General features: G+C 36.4%; 1 protein-coding gene across 2 annotated transcripts in view; it reads left to right on the top strand.

The window, feature by feature from the left end:
* Positions 1–14,515: 14,515 nt before the first annotated feature.
* The window catches only part of GC (GC vitamin D binding protein), a 48,549-nt gene continuing 47,549 nt past the window's right edge, over positions 14,516–15,515 (top strand). Inside the window, exon 1 of one of the 2 annotated variants that reach the window (XM_043906519.1) lies at positions 14,516–14,730. In XM_043906519.1, coding sequence (XP_043762454.1) covers positions 14,673–14,730 — 58 coding nt within the window. In that variant the 5' untranslated portion in view covers positions 14,516–14,672. The remainder of the gene's footprint in view (positions 14,731–15,515) is intronic. The other variant, XM_043906518.1, reaches the window with a different exon arrangement.

Here is a 15,515-nt window from a genome sequence, read left to right on the forward strand (position 1 = left end):
ATTTAAAGCAGTACTGAAGTGCCTGTGATATTGTTCACATAGCACATATTTATATTCATTTCTGTTCTCAAAAAGACTTCTTAAGAGCTGTGACTTTACACCAAATTTTCTTTGTGAAAATTCAGTATAATCACAGATATCTGAAGCAAGAGGACAAAAAATAAATAGAATAACAGAAATAGCCAGTGTTTAGACTGTACTGCATCTTATTACATTTAACTAGACTCATTTTTTAAAGTGAATCTTCATACAGAATTCACATGGCAGTATTTTAAAACAGGAAATGGAGAAATAGATAAAATTTTCATTATACAGTAAGCTCCTGTTTAAAGTCTCCACATTTGAATTTAGAGTGAACTTTCTAGTAGGTAGTCAGAGACTCCATTTTTTAAAAAGACACTGGATTAGATACAAAATGAGAATAAAATTTTTTCTGTTACCAGAAAACAACTTTTCTTTGCTAGTACCTTTTATCTCTATCCCAGTTAGGGTTTGGGTATGATATCAAACTGAATTCATCAGACAACTTTCTGTCCTAGTTACACATTTGAGTGTTTCAAATAGTGGTTTGACTGAATCAAGCAGCAATTTGACTGTTATCCAATTAATTCAACATGTCTGAATCAGTTCAGTTCAGTTCAGTAGCTCAATCGTGTCCATCTCTTTGCGACCCCATGAATTGCAGCACGCCAGGCTTCCCTGTCCATCACCAACTCCGGGAGTTTACTCAAACTCATGCCCATCGAGTCGGTGATGCCATCCAGCCATCTCATCCTCTGTCATCCCCTCCTCCTCCTGCCCCCAATCCCTCCCAGCATCAGGGTCTTTTCCAATGAGTCAACTCTTCGCATGAGGTGGCCAAAGCACTGGAGTTTCAGCTTCAGCATCAGTCCTTCCAATGAACACCCAGGACTGATCTCCTTTAGGATGGACTGGTTGGACCTCCTTGCAGTCCAAGGGACTCTCAAGAGTCTTCTCCAACACCACAGTTCAAAAGCATCAACTTTTCAGCGCTCAGCTTTCTTCACAGTCCAAATCTCACATCCATACATGACCACTGGAAAAACCATAGCCTTGACCAGATGGACCTTTGTTGGCAAAGTGATGTCTCTGCTTTTTAATATGCTATCTAGGTTGGTCATAACTTTCCTTCCAAGGAGTAAGCATCTTTTAATTTCATGGATGCAGTCACTAGCGCAGTGATTTTGGAGCCCAAAAACATGAAGTCTGACACTGTTTCCACTGTCTCCCCATCTATTTCCCACGAAGTGATGGGGCCAGATGCCATGATCTTAGTTTTCTGAAAGTTAAGCTTTAAGCCAGCTTTTTCACTCTCCTCTTTCACTTTCATCAAGAGGCTTTTTAGTTCCTCTTCACTCTCTGCCATAAGGGTGGTGTCATCTGCATATCTGAGGTTATTGATATTTCTCCTGGCAATCTTGATTCCAGCTTGTGCTTCTTCCAGCCCAGCATTTCTCATGATGTACTCTGCATATAAGTTAAATAAGCAGGGTGAGAATATACAGCCTTGACGTACTCCTTTTCCTATTTGGAACCAATCTGTTGCTCCATGTCCAGTTCTAACTGTTGCTTCCTGACCTGCATACAGGTTTCTCAAGAACTAATTAAACTCTGAGATATCGAGAGTGAGAAGGGCAATGTGAAAACAATTTGAAAATTTTGTATGGTTTTTTTTTTTTTTTTAATTTCCTATTAACATCAGTTCAGTCTCTCAGTCATGTCTGACTCTTTGTGACCCTTACGGGCTGTAGCACGCCAGACTTCCCTATCTACCACCAACGCCCTGAACTTGCTCAAACTCATGTCAGTCAAGTTGGTAATTCCATCCAACCATCTCATCTTGTCATCCTCTTCTCCTCTAGCCTTCAACCTTTCCAGCATCAGGGTCTTTTCCAATGAGTCAGTTCTTCAAATCAGGTGGCCAAAGTATTGGAGCTTTGGCTTCAGCATCAGTCCTTCCAAAGAATATTCAGGACTGATCTCCTTTAGGATGGACTGGTTGGATCTCCTTGCAGTCCAAGGGACTCTCAGGAGTCTTCTTCAACACCACAGTTCAAAAGCATCAATTTTTTAGCACTCAACTTTATGGTCCAACTCTCACACCCATACATGACTACTGGAAAAACCATAGCTTTGAATAGACAAACCTTTGTCAGTAAAGTGATGTGTCTGATTTTTAATATGTTGTCTAAGTTGGTCATAGCTTTTCTTCCAAGGAGCAAGCATCTTTTAATTTCATGGCTGCAGTCACCATCTGCAGTGATTTTGGAGCCCAAGAAAATAGTCTCTTACTGTTTCTATTGTTTCCCCATCTATTTGCATGAAGTGATGGGACGGGACTGGATGCCCTGATCTTAGTTTTTTGAATGTTAAGTTTAAGATTCAACAAATACTAATCTATTTACATCACAAATACTACAAATACTAATTAGTTTCTCCATCCTAAGGGTCTTGTTTCCTTGCAAAAGATCATCTTGACTTCACCTAATGACTTTGCATGTGAATACTCCTGGAAGGTAAATGTCAATTAAACAAAAAAAAAAATATATATATATATATATATATATATTATACATGTGTGCCTGTGTAGTCGCTAAGTCGTATCTGATCCTTTGTGACCCCAAGACTGTAGCCCGCAAGGCTCCTCTATCCATGGGATTTTCCAGGCAAGAATATTGGAGTGAGTTGCCATTTCCTACTCCAGGGGATTTTTCCCACCCAGGGATCAAACGCAGGTCTCCTACTTGGCAGGCAGATTCCTTACCACTGAGCCACCTGGAGAGCTATATTATTTATATATATACATATTTTTAATACATATTTATACATATATATTATCTATATGTATGCATACACACAGAAACATAATATTAAGCTTAAGCTTCAAATAAACACTGGAGAAACTAAGGCTATTAAAATAGTGAAGTGTTCACTGGGATAGTTAATAAAAAATATTTAAGATGGTGAATATATGAAGGTATTAGACTAAAGGCTTATATCCAATACTTAGAGTCAAGACAGCTATTCAAGCAAAGCACAGAAAGACATTATTCAAGACTACAATAAAGTCAATTAGTTCACAAAGTTATTTTGTTCACTTCCACAATATTACAGAAAATATAGTTTGGTTTTTTCAAACACTTGATATTTCCAGTACTAAGACCAATTTCCGTCTTAGAATTAAAACAGACTTTCAGAATAGATAAAAAGGAAAATTACATGAAGTTACAGGAAAGTTGAGAAGTTACAGAAAGTTTAAAAATTAAAGTGTAGTAATCTAAATTTTTTAGAATGTGCTAGTAAAGTACTTAAGTAGTTATTCATTAGCAGTAACATTTACATTTTATATTTTAGGTGAATGTAATTGTATCCATACATTTAGAGTATTTTCTCTTATGGGTATAAAGCAAGAACAGGAAAGTCAAGTACCACATTAGAGTTCATGCTGTAAGAAAACATTATTGAAGTTCCTGCTTTCAGACATTGGGCAATAGGTTAGTTTGAGATCCCTTTAAGGAAAGAACCTCACAAAGGTGAGCTCTAAGGTAACCTTGACCCTCTCTTTGTGGAAAATGTCCTGACTTCAGTGTACCAAGTTGAAATCCAAAAGCAGAGCACAAGGACCTGGGGAGGCAGAGACTAGAATTTAGGGCAGCTTAAACAAGTGGAATTTTCAGGATAGGATACCAGAGGAGAAGAACCTGTGCAGGGGGAGAAAAGATACTCAGGGGACACAGCTTCCCCACAGGATCTACACTGAAGACTGGGCTACGCATTCACAGGGCAAAGATACACGAGGTTTGCTAATAGGTTAAGCTTTTTTTTTTTAAGTATTATTTTGCTTTATTAAAATAATTCACATATAATTCATTCATTTAATGTGTTACTATGTTCACAGAAACACACAATCATCACACAATTAATTTTAAAACATTTTCATCACCTCAAAAAGAAATGCTATAGCCTTTAGCTAACACCACACCAATCCCCTATTCCCCCAAACCTAGACAACCACTAATCTACTATGTTTCCATAGACTTCCCTATTCTGAATATTTCATATAAACAGAATCACATCACATGTGATTTTTCACGACTTTCTTCTTTCACTTAGCATAATGGTTTTCAGGTTTGTCCATGTTAAACATGTATGCACACTTAGTATTCTGTAAGGATACACCACATTTTGTTTACCCATTCATAGGCTGATGGACTGGAGTTTTTCCACTATTTGGCTGTTACGAATGGTACTACTAACATTCATTTACATTTTCATGTGGACATATGGCTTTGTTTCTCTTGGGTAGAAATCTAGGAGATGAATTGCTGGCTCATACAATAACTAAGTTTACCCATTTAGGGAACTTACAGATAATTTTTCAAAGTGGCTGCATCGTTTCACATCCCCACAAGCAGTTTATGAAAGTGAAGATTTCCCTACATCCTTAAGGACACATTATTATCTGACTGAGAATATAGTCATTCTTGTGGGTACGAAGCGGTGCCTTATCACTGTTTAGATATACATTTCCCTGATGACTAGTTAGGTTAAGCCTCTTTCATGCGCTTAGTAGCCGTATGTATACCTTTCTTGGAGAAATGTCTAACCAGATCCTTTACCATTTGTAATTGGATTGCCATTGTTGTTGAGTTATAAGAGTTCTGTATGTATTTTGGAAATGAAGACTTTTTGTTTTTTCGCCTTGCTGTGTGGCTTGTGGGATCTTAGTTCCCTGACCAGGGATTGAACCCAGGTCCTCAGCAGTGAAAGCACTGAGTCCTAACCACCGGACCACCGTGGAATTCCCTGGATACAAGACGCTCACCAGATATGACTTGTAAATTTTTTTTCCTACTCTATGGTTTGTCTTTTCACTTTCTTGATAAAAAAGGAAAGAAAAGAAAATCACACTTCAAAAGGATACTAATTTTGACAAAAGTCCATTTATCTATGTTTGCTTTTGTTGTCCATCCTTCTGGTGTCATATATAAGAATCTACTGCCAAATTTAAGATCATGAAAATTATCCTCATACTTTTTTCTTGGAAATTAATAGTGAAATAGAAGTGAAGAGTGTCAGCTGAGTCGAGCACCCAGTGGAGGGAGCAGGCATCAATCCCAGCTCCTCGTTGGCTTGCCTCTCTTGTGTTGGAGCTGCTACCCATAAGCTGAAGCAAGAGCAGTCAGTAATGCCAGGTCCACGGTGGAATCTACATCCCACAAGTGGGTTGTGGAAGGAAAAAGAGTACCTAGTTTGGGGCTGCACTTGCCTGGAATTAAGCTCCAGTGTAGGTAAAGGTAGGAGGAGAAATGCTGGCATCCTACCCCTCTCAAGAAGACAGACCTCTAACTGGAAGTTGGGGTGAGAGGGAGCCCTGAGTACTGAGTTATGCTTGTCTTGCTGAGCTGGAACTAGGAGTGAGTGAGTAGGTCTTATCTCAGGTACCACAGATTGTCACTTTTCTTACCAACTTTAGTCAATTTTCTTGATTAAGTTTCATTTGCTATGTGCCCTTAAAACCATTTCCAGAGACTTCTACCAGTTTCTCTGGGGAGTAAGTCCATAGAGCTCCTCATACTATCATACCAAAAGGGAAACTATAGGGCTTCTCCTTGGCATAATGAAAATGTTCTAAGATTAGACACGGTGTTGGCTGTTTAACTCTAAATATACCCAGTCACTCGATTTTATGCTATAAACAGGTGAACATTATGGCTCAAACATAATATTTAGTAGACAAAGTCTACAAACAAAGCAACTTCTATTAACACGGAGAAAGATTTAAAGGATAATATGTTTAAAGAATTGAAAGCAGATATGTTCTTGAGTAAACAAACTCAACAACAAAATAGAAACAAGAAAACCGAAGAGAAATTCTAAAACTGAAAAGTGCTAAATTTTTTGAATGAGACTGTAGATACAAGAGTAATGAACTTGAGACTAATAAATAGTAATTTTACAAACTGACTAGCAGAGATAACAAAGGTTAGAGAAGCAGAGTAGAAGCTCAGGGATGTGAGATAATATCAAATAGTCTAAAACACCATTGGGAGCACATATAATTATAGTGCTAAAGAAGATGAGAATGAAGCAGAAATGCCCTTCAAAAATAATATGTGAATCTTTCACAAATAAGATGAAAAATACTGAGTTACAGAAACAAGAAGCTCTATAAATCTTTATCAAGCTACATAGGGAAAAAACCACACCATGCACATCAGAGGATAAATACTGAAAACCAAAAGCGAAGTGCTAATCTTGAAAGCAACTGCAGGGGGTAAAAAACATACCAGAAACATATATAAGGCAAAAAGAATAGCTTTGAAAGAAAGCTTTATAAAACAAAGAAATACAAAGTATGACAAAGTACAAAGGATGAGGTGGATAAATGGTTTTATACTGTGTAAGCTTCTAAAATGTGTGAAATGGGAATAAAAATATGAGGTGGAAAGTAGGAAATGAAAACTATCCGATGTAGAGTGAGAAGGGTGAAATAGAAAGTGGAAAGTGTCAGGTATAAAACCAATAAACTTTGATTAAAGATGAGTATTGTTAGTCCTAGAGCAATTACTGAAAAATGAAAGCTAAGAAGTTGCCAAACATTAAGAAGATTATTAATAAGATTAATAAGCTGATATAAAAGAGGCAAGAAAAGAACAAAGGAACAAAATACAGAAAAGAAGAATATAAAACATTCAAGCACATAAAACAAGATTATATAGTCAATTATTTCAATAATAACATTAAACATAAGTGAACTAAATAATCAAAAGGGAGAGATAAGTCTTAGTTGGAAAGAAGCACCTATATATACCTTTATCAAGAGATTTACTTTAGAAAGACACAAATAGTTTCAAAATAAAAACATGGAAAAAGATACACTATGTAAAAAGTATAACAAAGCTGTCTTGGCTACATTAATGTTAGACAAAAGAGACTTCAAGACAAAGTATTACATAAAGGGGTGTAAAAGGGGCAGTGTATCAGAAAGATAACAAAACTCTATATGTATATAATAACATAGCTTCAAAATTTAAAAAAACTACAGTATAGGAATACAAGAAAAAATGGAAAAATCCTCAAAATCTGAAAATGTGAACATCCCTGTTTCCACCTTCTAGAGGCTGCCTGTATCTCTTGGCCCCTTTCTATCTTCAAAGCCAGTAATCACATCACTTCCATCTCTGCTTTCCACCTCATATCTTTCTCTGATTCCAATTTTCTGCCTTATTCTTTCACATTTAAGAGAGCCTTGTGATTATACTGGGCCTACCAGGATTCATATTTTATATCAATCCAATTAGCAATTTAATTTTCCCTTGCTGTGGAGCATAATGTTCACAAATTTCAGGGATTATGATATGGGCATTTGGGGGCTGGGGAACAGAGGGCTCAGAGAGGCCTGCAGGGAATTGTTCTGCCTATCACAATTAGTTTCACTAACTCTTGACTTTCTAGACTCACTTAAATAGAAATTCATGAAAACCAAGACAGTATACTTTCTCCCAGGTAGATTCTATTTGCTAATCTAATATTAACCAGTGTCATAGTATGTCCCTGAAAACTTCAAACCCATATAATCTGATTTAAATATCACTTTTTATTTAAACTGCCAGTCTTCCTTCTTTAGAGTCCTGCTTATTAGAGAATACATAGGAAACAGCATTATGAGAAACTCTTAATGAATTTCACATAGGCTATGAATATTAACACATTCTATCTTTGTGGTTCCTATTCTATTCTGAGAAAGTATTTTAAAATGTGGAAGAGAAATATATGCATTTTGGGCACAACAATCTGCTACTACTCACAGCAGATTATTTTACTATAAGTAGACTCATTTTCGCATCCTCATTTTCTTTCATAGTTTATTTTTCCCATTGTCTCATTTTGTCTTTATCAACCTCTGCCTTTTTCTCTATAAGTGATACAAAAAATATACCACTATTGGCAATGATCTAGAAAGTAACTGCAGTTTTAATATCCAGTCCTGTTTTCACAGATTACTTGGTTTCAGAGTCAAAAAATAGTTGAACAAGAAATTGCTATAAAGTAATTTCTTTTTAACTGAAACTAGACAATTTTTCCCCAACAGTACTGAGAATACTTAGCTAACAGGTTATTAGTTATAACAAGGGTGATTATGGAGCGTTTCATTCCATCAAACAACAGAGACAGAAAGATGGAGCTGTTTGTCCAAGGTTATTGATGAAAGCTCAGATATACCTTGTTCCCAAATTCTTTTACTTTCTTTTTCATTCTTTGTCTTTCTAGGTTGAATATAAAATAGCTTTCTTCTAGTCTGAACAAGCATTTCTCTTAAATATCTATGGCTCTTTTTAGTGATGTGTATTTCTTTATGAAAATGTTCTGGGGAAACTGATGATTTGCCAGTTTATCACATAACACTTCTTAAACTACTGCTGTCTTGGTAGATGGAGCCATAGTAAAGCACAATTTTCTCTAATGTCAGCTCAAATTTTCCTCTTAAAATAAATGAAGCCATCTTGCTTAATAAACCATTTATGTTTGTGAAACTTTCTAACTTCTGCACTCTGTTGAAAATATTTGTGTAACAGCCTCTTTAAGTACAAAAATCATTCACAGATTTGCATAAAAACCAAAGTAAAATTATAAATGAATTAGCTTTTTCATGAAAATAGTGATTTGTTCAAATTTTACCTGGATTTCAGTGAGCAAATATATATATATATATAGACAGAGAGACTTCTATCACAGTCTTAAATTTTTAAAACAGGATTGACAAACTCACTAGATATTTAAATTCCTCCATTAAACTGATTATTACTCAGGATTTATCATGTTGAGTTTTTGTGCTAACTGTTGGGAATACCTAGATGAACAAGTTTTAGCTAGAATAAGAGTTCAGCTCAGGGACTTCTCAGGGGGTAAAGAATCCATCTGCCAATGCAGGGGTCAAAGCTTCAATTCCTGGTTCAGGAAGATCCCACATGTTGTGGAGCAACTAAGCCCGTGAGCCATAACTACTGAGTCTATGCTCTGAAGCCCAGGAGATGCAACTACTGAAGCCCCAGGCTCTAGAAACTGTACTCTACAACAAGAGAAGTCACCGCAAAGAGAAACACACATCACAACTACAGAAGGGCCCACAAAGCAACAAAAACATGCACAGCCAAAAATAAAATATAAATAAATAAAATTATTTTTAAAACTCAAGAAAACATAAAATACTTTGGAAAAAAAAAAAAAACAAAAAACACGGTTCAGAGAAGCAAGCCTCAGTGTAGCCTGGAAATTCAGGTCTCTTCTGCACTCAAGGGTAGTAGTCATCCCTCAATATCCTGAGGGCAATGGTTCCACAATCCCCACAGAAACTAAAACCCAAGGATGCTCAAGTCCTTTATATAAGATGGTACAGTACTTGCATATGAACTACACACATCCTCTGGTATACTTCAAATCTTTTAATGAAGTGTAAATGCTATTTAAATAGCTGTAAACACTGTGTAATACTATGTCAATAGTTGTAAATACAGCATAAATGCTATGTAAATAGTTGCCACACACAGCAAATTCAAGTTTTGTTTCTTGGAATTTTTTCTAATATTTTCAACTCAAGGTTGGTTGAATCCAAGGATGTGGAACCTGCAGGTATAGAGAACCAATTGTAATATTCATGTACCTAATTAAAATTCTCCCTAAGACACTTTCCCCCAAACTAGGTGTCTCCTCCAGTGTGTTCTAGCCCAGAAAATGACACTAATACTCACTCGCCTGCTTAAGCCAGAAACCTGGGGAAACATCTCTGACTCCTCCCTCCCAACTTCTAGCTATCACCTCCAAATTCTGTCTTCTAAGTAGTCTCTTCGTCCATTGCCAGTACCATAGGCTGAGCCACTGTCTTTCCTCGACTGAACTTCAAAGCAGCCTTCAAACTGGTCTCTCTGTAGCCCCCTTCCATCCTTCACACACTCTCCATTTGTTGTTCTCATCTGCCTTCCTAGCTGGGTTAGAAGGTTCATGAGGACCAGGTAGGTTTATATGTCACTGTAACACCAACTATTTGCATGACAGCTGGTGCAGAGTGGTGTCAATTAAATACATGTAAATGAATAAGTGGAAACCTTCTTCTATTAAAAGCAAACACACAAAATGCCATAGGGGAGTCCTCCAAAGAAAAGGCTGTGAACAAGACCTTTGGGAGCCCAGCAGCACAATGTGTTCCATGAACCACAAGCAGGTCAGCCAGATTAAATTTTAATATGCAAAAAGTACCCTACAGAGGTTAGTAGGATGAAGTCACAAACTTTAAACACAGGCATTTAGCTGAAGGATTTTAAGTAGGGAAGCAATAGCATGGATTGCTTTGCATTTCAGATAAATAATGACAGCAACAGAGGAAAGATTGGTCTAAAAGTATGTTAGTTAAGATGCTTTTAATTGCAAATAAATGCTGCTTGAGTAAGCTTAAGTAAAAAAGGGACTTATCAGGATATTGGATTTTCTCATGGGAGTTGAGAAAAGCAAGGTGGTTGGGTTTTCTCTGGGCCTACTCTGCACATTAGCTTTAAGGACATCACTTGACCAACATCCATTTCATCTGATCATTTATCAGGGAAAGATACTGACAATACACTTCAACAGTATTAAGAGAATCCAAATGAAAACTTTATTACAAATGAAATAAATTTGAGGAAGTTCATTTCTACTGGAATACTATAATGGGAGAGTTTTCAGCAACCTGTCACAGCATAAAATGTTAAAAATTCTCTTTAGTCAAGTGCATAAGATCTAAAAATTCACTAAAAGAAGAAAATGTGACAGCAAAAGAACTAAAGGTGGACTTTAACTCACAATTTTGCCTAGAACCAGCTCTGTTTAGGGAAAAACTTACATTTCTTCTTAAGCCAGTGTTAAGATAAAGAGGCAGGAGATTTCTTCAAATTGGCTTTTTAACTGGTTGTAATATTATATCAATGTCATGCATACAACAATTTATTTCAAAGTTTGTATATTTTATTCTATTCTTTATGGGCAAAAAATTCCTCTGAAATTCTACTGCTGAAATATTTAGTAAATAATTCTGTAAAAATAAATTTTTATTATGATTTTGAGTTGCTGCAACAGTGGCAGAAGATTTCACTTGGTCTTTTTTATCCTCCTCCAACCCTCAATTAATAGAGTAGTCATTGCAACTTGAAATATCTCATTGAAGCCAATTATTTCTTCCCAGTAGAATCACTATAAGCCATCAACATTTAAAAGAATTAAGGAGAGTTATATAAATAAGACTGAGAAAAGTTTTATGTCTTTTTCTATTAGCACATGAGTGCCAATTTTCAGTTGGAAAAATAAACTTAGACAAGAGAATGCATTTGGCAGCTTGTGTAGAGATTTCTCAAGAGGACACCTAAATGAGGTGTTGCAACTCTTGCTCCATGTAGTTTACCATTAGACAAAAGTGGTAGATGTTATTGCAAAAGCAGAGATAAAGTTATAATTTTTTTTAAATGAAAGAACAGGCTGATCTTATATTGTAACAAAATAAATGGGAAACATTTAAATAAATAATGGGAATAAAATAAATAGCAAAATAAACGGGGAACAACCTAATGTACCTTTGAGTGAACTAATTAGAAGATGAAATACTGTTAAATAAAAAATGCTATAAAAGTAGATATGTGTACTATCTTTTTTAAAATAATTTTTTTTATTTATTTACTGGCTATGCTGGATCTTCAATTCTGCTCAGTCTTTTCTCTAGTTGCAGAGAGCATGGGGTACTCTCTAGTGGTGCTTGGGTTTCTCATTGCAGTGGCTTCTCTTGTTGCAGAGCACAGGTTCAATAAATGTGGCGCATGGGCTTAATTGTTTTGCTCCATGTGGGATCTTCCCAATCCAGGGATCAAACCCCTGTCTCCTATATTGGCAGGCAGATTCTTTACCACTGAGCCAGCGACGTTTGACATGGGTGTTAAAAAGGGAAACTATAATATGTTAATAGTCATTCTGAGTTCTAGGATTCTTAGTAATTTTTTTTTTTTAATATTTACTTACTTTGGCTGCACCAGTTCTCAGCATGTGGAACATAGTTCCTTGACCAGGGATTGAACCCAAACTTCCTGCACTGGGAGCTCAGGGTTCTAGTCACTGGACTAGAAAGGAAGTCCCTCTTAATTATTATTAAGTGCTTTGGTACTTGTTTATTTTCTGTTTCCAAATAATCTATAGTAAGACAAAAACATACTCGTAAATTAATTTGCAAAATAAACTAAGACTTTGTTGTTGTTTAGTCACTAGTTGTATCTGACTCTTTGCAATCCCATAGACTGCAACACGCCAGGCTTCCCTGTCTCCTGGATTTTGCTCACCTTCAAGGCCATTGAGTCAGTGATGCTATCCAACCATCTGATCCTCTGTCGACCCTTTCTCCTCCTGCCCTCAATCTTCCCCAGGATCAGGATTTTATCCAGTGAGCCAGCTCTTCGCATCAGGTGGTCAAAGTATTGGAACTTCAGCTTCAGTATCAGTCCTTCCAATGAATATTCAGGACTGATTTCTTTCAGGATAGACTGGTTTGATCTCCTTGTGTCCAAGGGACTCTCAAGAATTTTCTCCATCACCACAATTTTAAAGCATCAGTTCTTCAGTGCTCAGCCTTTTTTGTGATTCAACTCTCACATCCATACATAACTATGGTCATATCCATACGTAACTAGTCAAACCATAGCTTTGACTATTTGGACTTTTGTTGGCAAAGGGCTATCTCTGCTTTCTAATATGCTGTCTAGGTTTGTAATAGTTTTCCTTCCAAAGACCAAGTGTCTTTTAATTTCATGGCTGCAATTACCATCTGCAGTGATTTTGAAGCCCAAGAAAGTAAAATCTGTCACTGTTTTCACTTTTTTCCCTTCTATTTGCCATAAAGTCATGGGACTGGATGCCATGAAATAAAGAGCTTAGCCAAGGGAAAAGTTTGGAAGACTTGTGGTAGGCAGGCAGTTGATCTTTGAAAAGCATATAATTGGTCATTGACCAGTAAGACAATCTTCCCATCTGGCCTCTAGAAATATGTAATGAGTATCTTTCAGTCTCCTCTAGAAGGTGGATTTCCATTGGCTTTATTGAGATAGCTCTGCTTTAATCTTGCTTAGTTATATTTTCCATTTTCTGAACTTTCTGGACTCCCTTTTCTGAACTTAACACTCCACAATTTTCAATATAGATGGAGAAGTTGACTTAAAATGTAACTAGTTATGCAGTTTGAGATTTTCATGAAATATACCCATGTAGTTCATCCTTAGTTACTAAGTTGGTATCAAAATTCTCTACCACTTATCTGTGATGGTCCTAAATCCAGGATATAGGTTGGCTTTAAGATTTTTCTACTGAGTTGCAGACCACATTAGTTTCATCAACCTACTCAGTTATTATAAATTTAGAGAGCCAGTGAAGAGAATAGCTAGAATAATAGAAGTGGTTAACATTAATGCATGCTACTATGTGTTTGTTGTCATGGTTAATCCTGCACATCATCTTATTACACACACAACACTCTTGTAACAAAAGTGCTAAGAGTTATCACTAACATAGGTGAGAGGTAAGGCTTAGTGAGACAAAATGATTTCCCAAGGTTGTACAGCCAATGTGAGCTAAGTAGGGATTTGATGCCAGAATTGGTGTACCCAAACCTTATGTGACCTCATTTCCTGAAAAGAGGACTACTGCAAGAACCAAATGCTGACCTGATTCCAATGATCAAATGAACAGTAATTACCTGTGCCTCTCTGGGCTAGTCACAGAACTGGAAGTTTAGTTCTGTTATCTGCAAAATGAAGATAGTGGATTCTGCATTCTACAAGGCCAATTATGAACTCTCAAGTTATGTTATCCTAAAATATGCTAGTTGTATAGTATTAGTAACAAGAACTTTAAATTAGCTCTAAGGAATCCAAGCTTGGCCACTAAGTTTTGTGATTTGGGGCAAACCATTTAACCTTCTCAGTTATTATCTACCTCACTTCAAGGGTTATTTCAATATGTATCTCAGTGCTTTCAAAAAATGTGTAATATAGCACATAAATATAAAGTGCCATCCTATCATCCTCAATAAAATTTGTAGCATTAAGATTATGGATTTGAGCAATTGTGATAAATTGGGTTCTCACTTTTTCCCCTTATTACTTAAACATCTAGTCAGCACTATTTTAAGATACTCTTTACTTGAAGTAGGTTTAAACAAAGAGAGACCTCAAGTTTCCATTTGTACACATAAGAAGAGTAGGGAATGTTCAAAGACAACACATAAAGAGGGAGGGAAAATGTGCCCATAAATACACTAGATAAGCTTCAGTGAAAAGCAGCAATGGCGGGGGTGGTGTGGGATAACTGTATATATCCTGATTCTTTTGCAGTTTGACAAAGTTAATGATTGACGTCTCCTAGATTTTCCACTACATTTTCTCCAGCTTGTCTATTTGCTTTGATTGATGATACTTTATCTCTTGTGGCCCAAGGATGACTACCCTTGCTTCTGTGTAGAGATTAATAATTGATTAGTGCATAGCCCGGAATCTTAGTAAAAGGGAATTGGTTACTTTGGGCTGCCATTTTTTGTCAACGGGGTAACCTACAGGAGAAGGAGGCGATCCAGGAGTGGTGGCAGAAAAATGAAGAGGATCCTGGTTTTCCTCCTTGCTGTAGCCTTTGTGCATGCTCTAGAGAGAGGTAAGATTTCCAGTGCCGTGACGATTTGCAAGAATTCTCACTAGTCTAATTTTGTTACCATTTAAAAGAGGGAGAGAGGGAAGAGCGAAAGTGGGTTAAGCTTAAACTCAGATGTGACATATAGTTTTCTAATAGGAGAGCCAAGAAGAATCTCATGAAAGAAAGAAAAGCTATATGATTTGTCATTTATCTTTCCCCGCTTTCTTAATAACCAAGATCTAAGAAAATGGTTCAAAATTAGAATTTTTTATTTGTTAAAAGAGAATGCAGAGGGAGGCTGTGATCCGTCACTAATCTTTGTCTCTCACTGCCATTGAGAGCACAAAATACCATATCAATGATGCATGAAGTCAACCGAGTTTTTTTTTTTTAACTTCTTCAAGGAATCCTCTATTATGTAATATTTGAAGCCACATTATAGTTTCTAAAATATCTCACATAAAAGAACTTAACAGCTATGAAGTACGACTATTAAGATCTTTGAGCTATATTTCTCATTAAGTTCATTTATCAACTAATGTCTTCATCTTTGAGCAATATACAACTTTGTGGCAAGTTCCCAAGCTGCAAAATTTGTAATCTGTCTCAGTTTACTTTCTGGGTGATTCTTTAATGCTTATAAAAGGAACCTGCATTCATCCCGCTTTGAAAAGTTAAAATTTTCATGTAGTGCTGCCAGTTAATAGCTTTACCCAAGTCATATGTTAGAATTCATATGAACAACATTTAACCAGTGGAATAAAATGTGTGCACCCCAGGAATCAGTTATTAACTGTGACAAGAAT

Source organism: Cervus elaphus, chromosome 6 (assembly GCF_910594005.1).
Source record: "Cervus elaphus chromosome 6, mCerEla1.1, whole genome shotgun sequence".
In the NCBI taxonomy this organism is placed as follows: domain Eukaryota; kingdom Metazoa; phylum Chordata; class Mammalia; order Artiodactyla; family Cervidae; genus Cervus; species Cervus elaphus.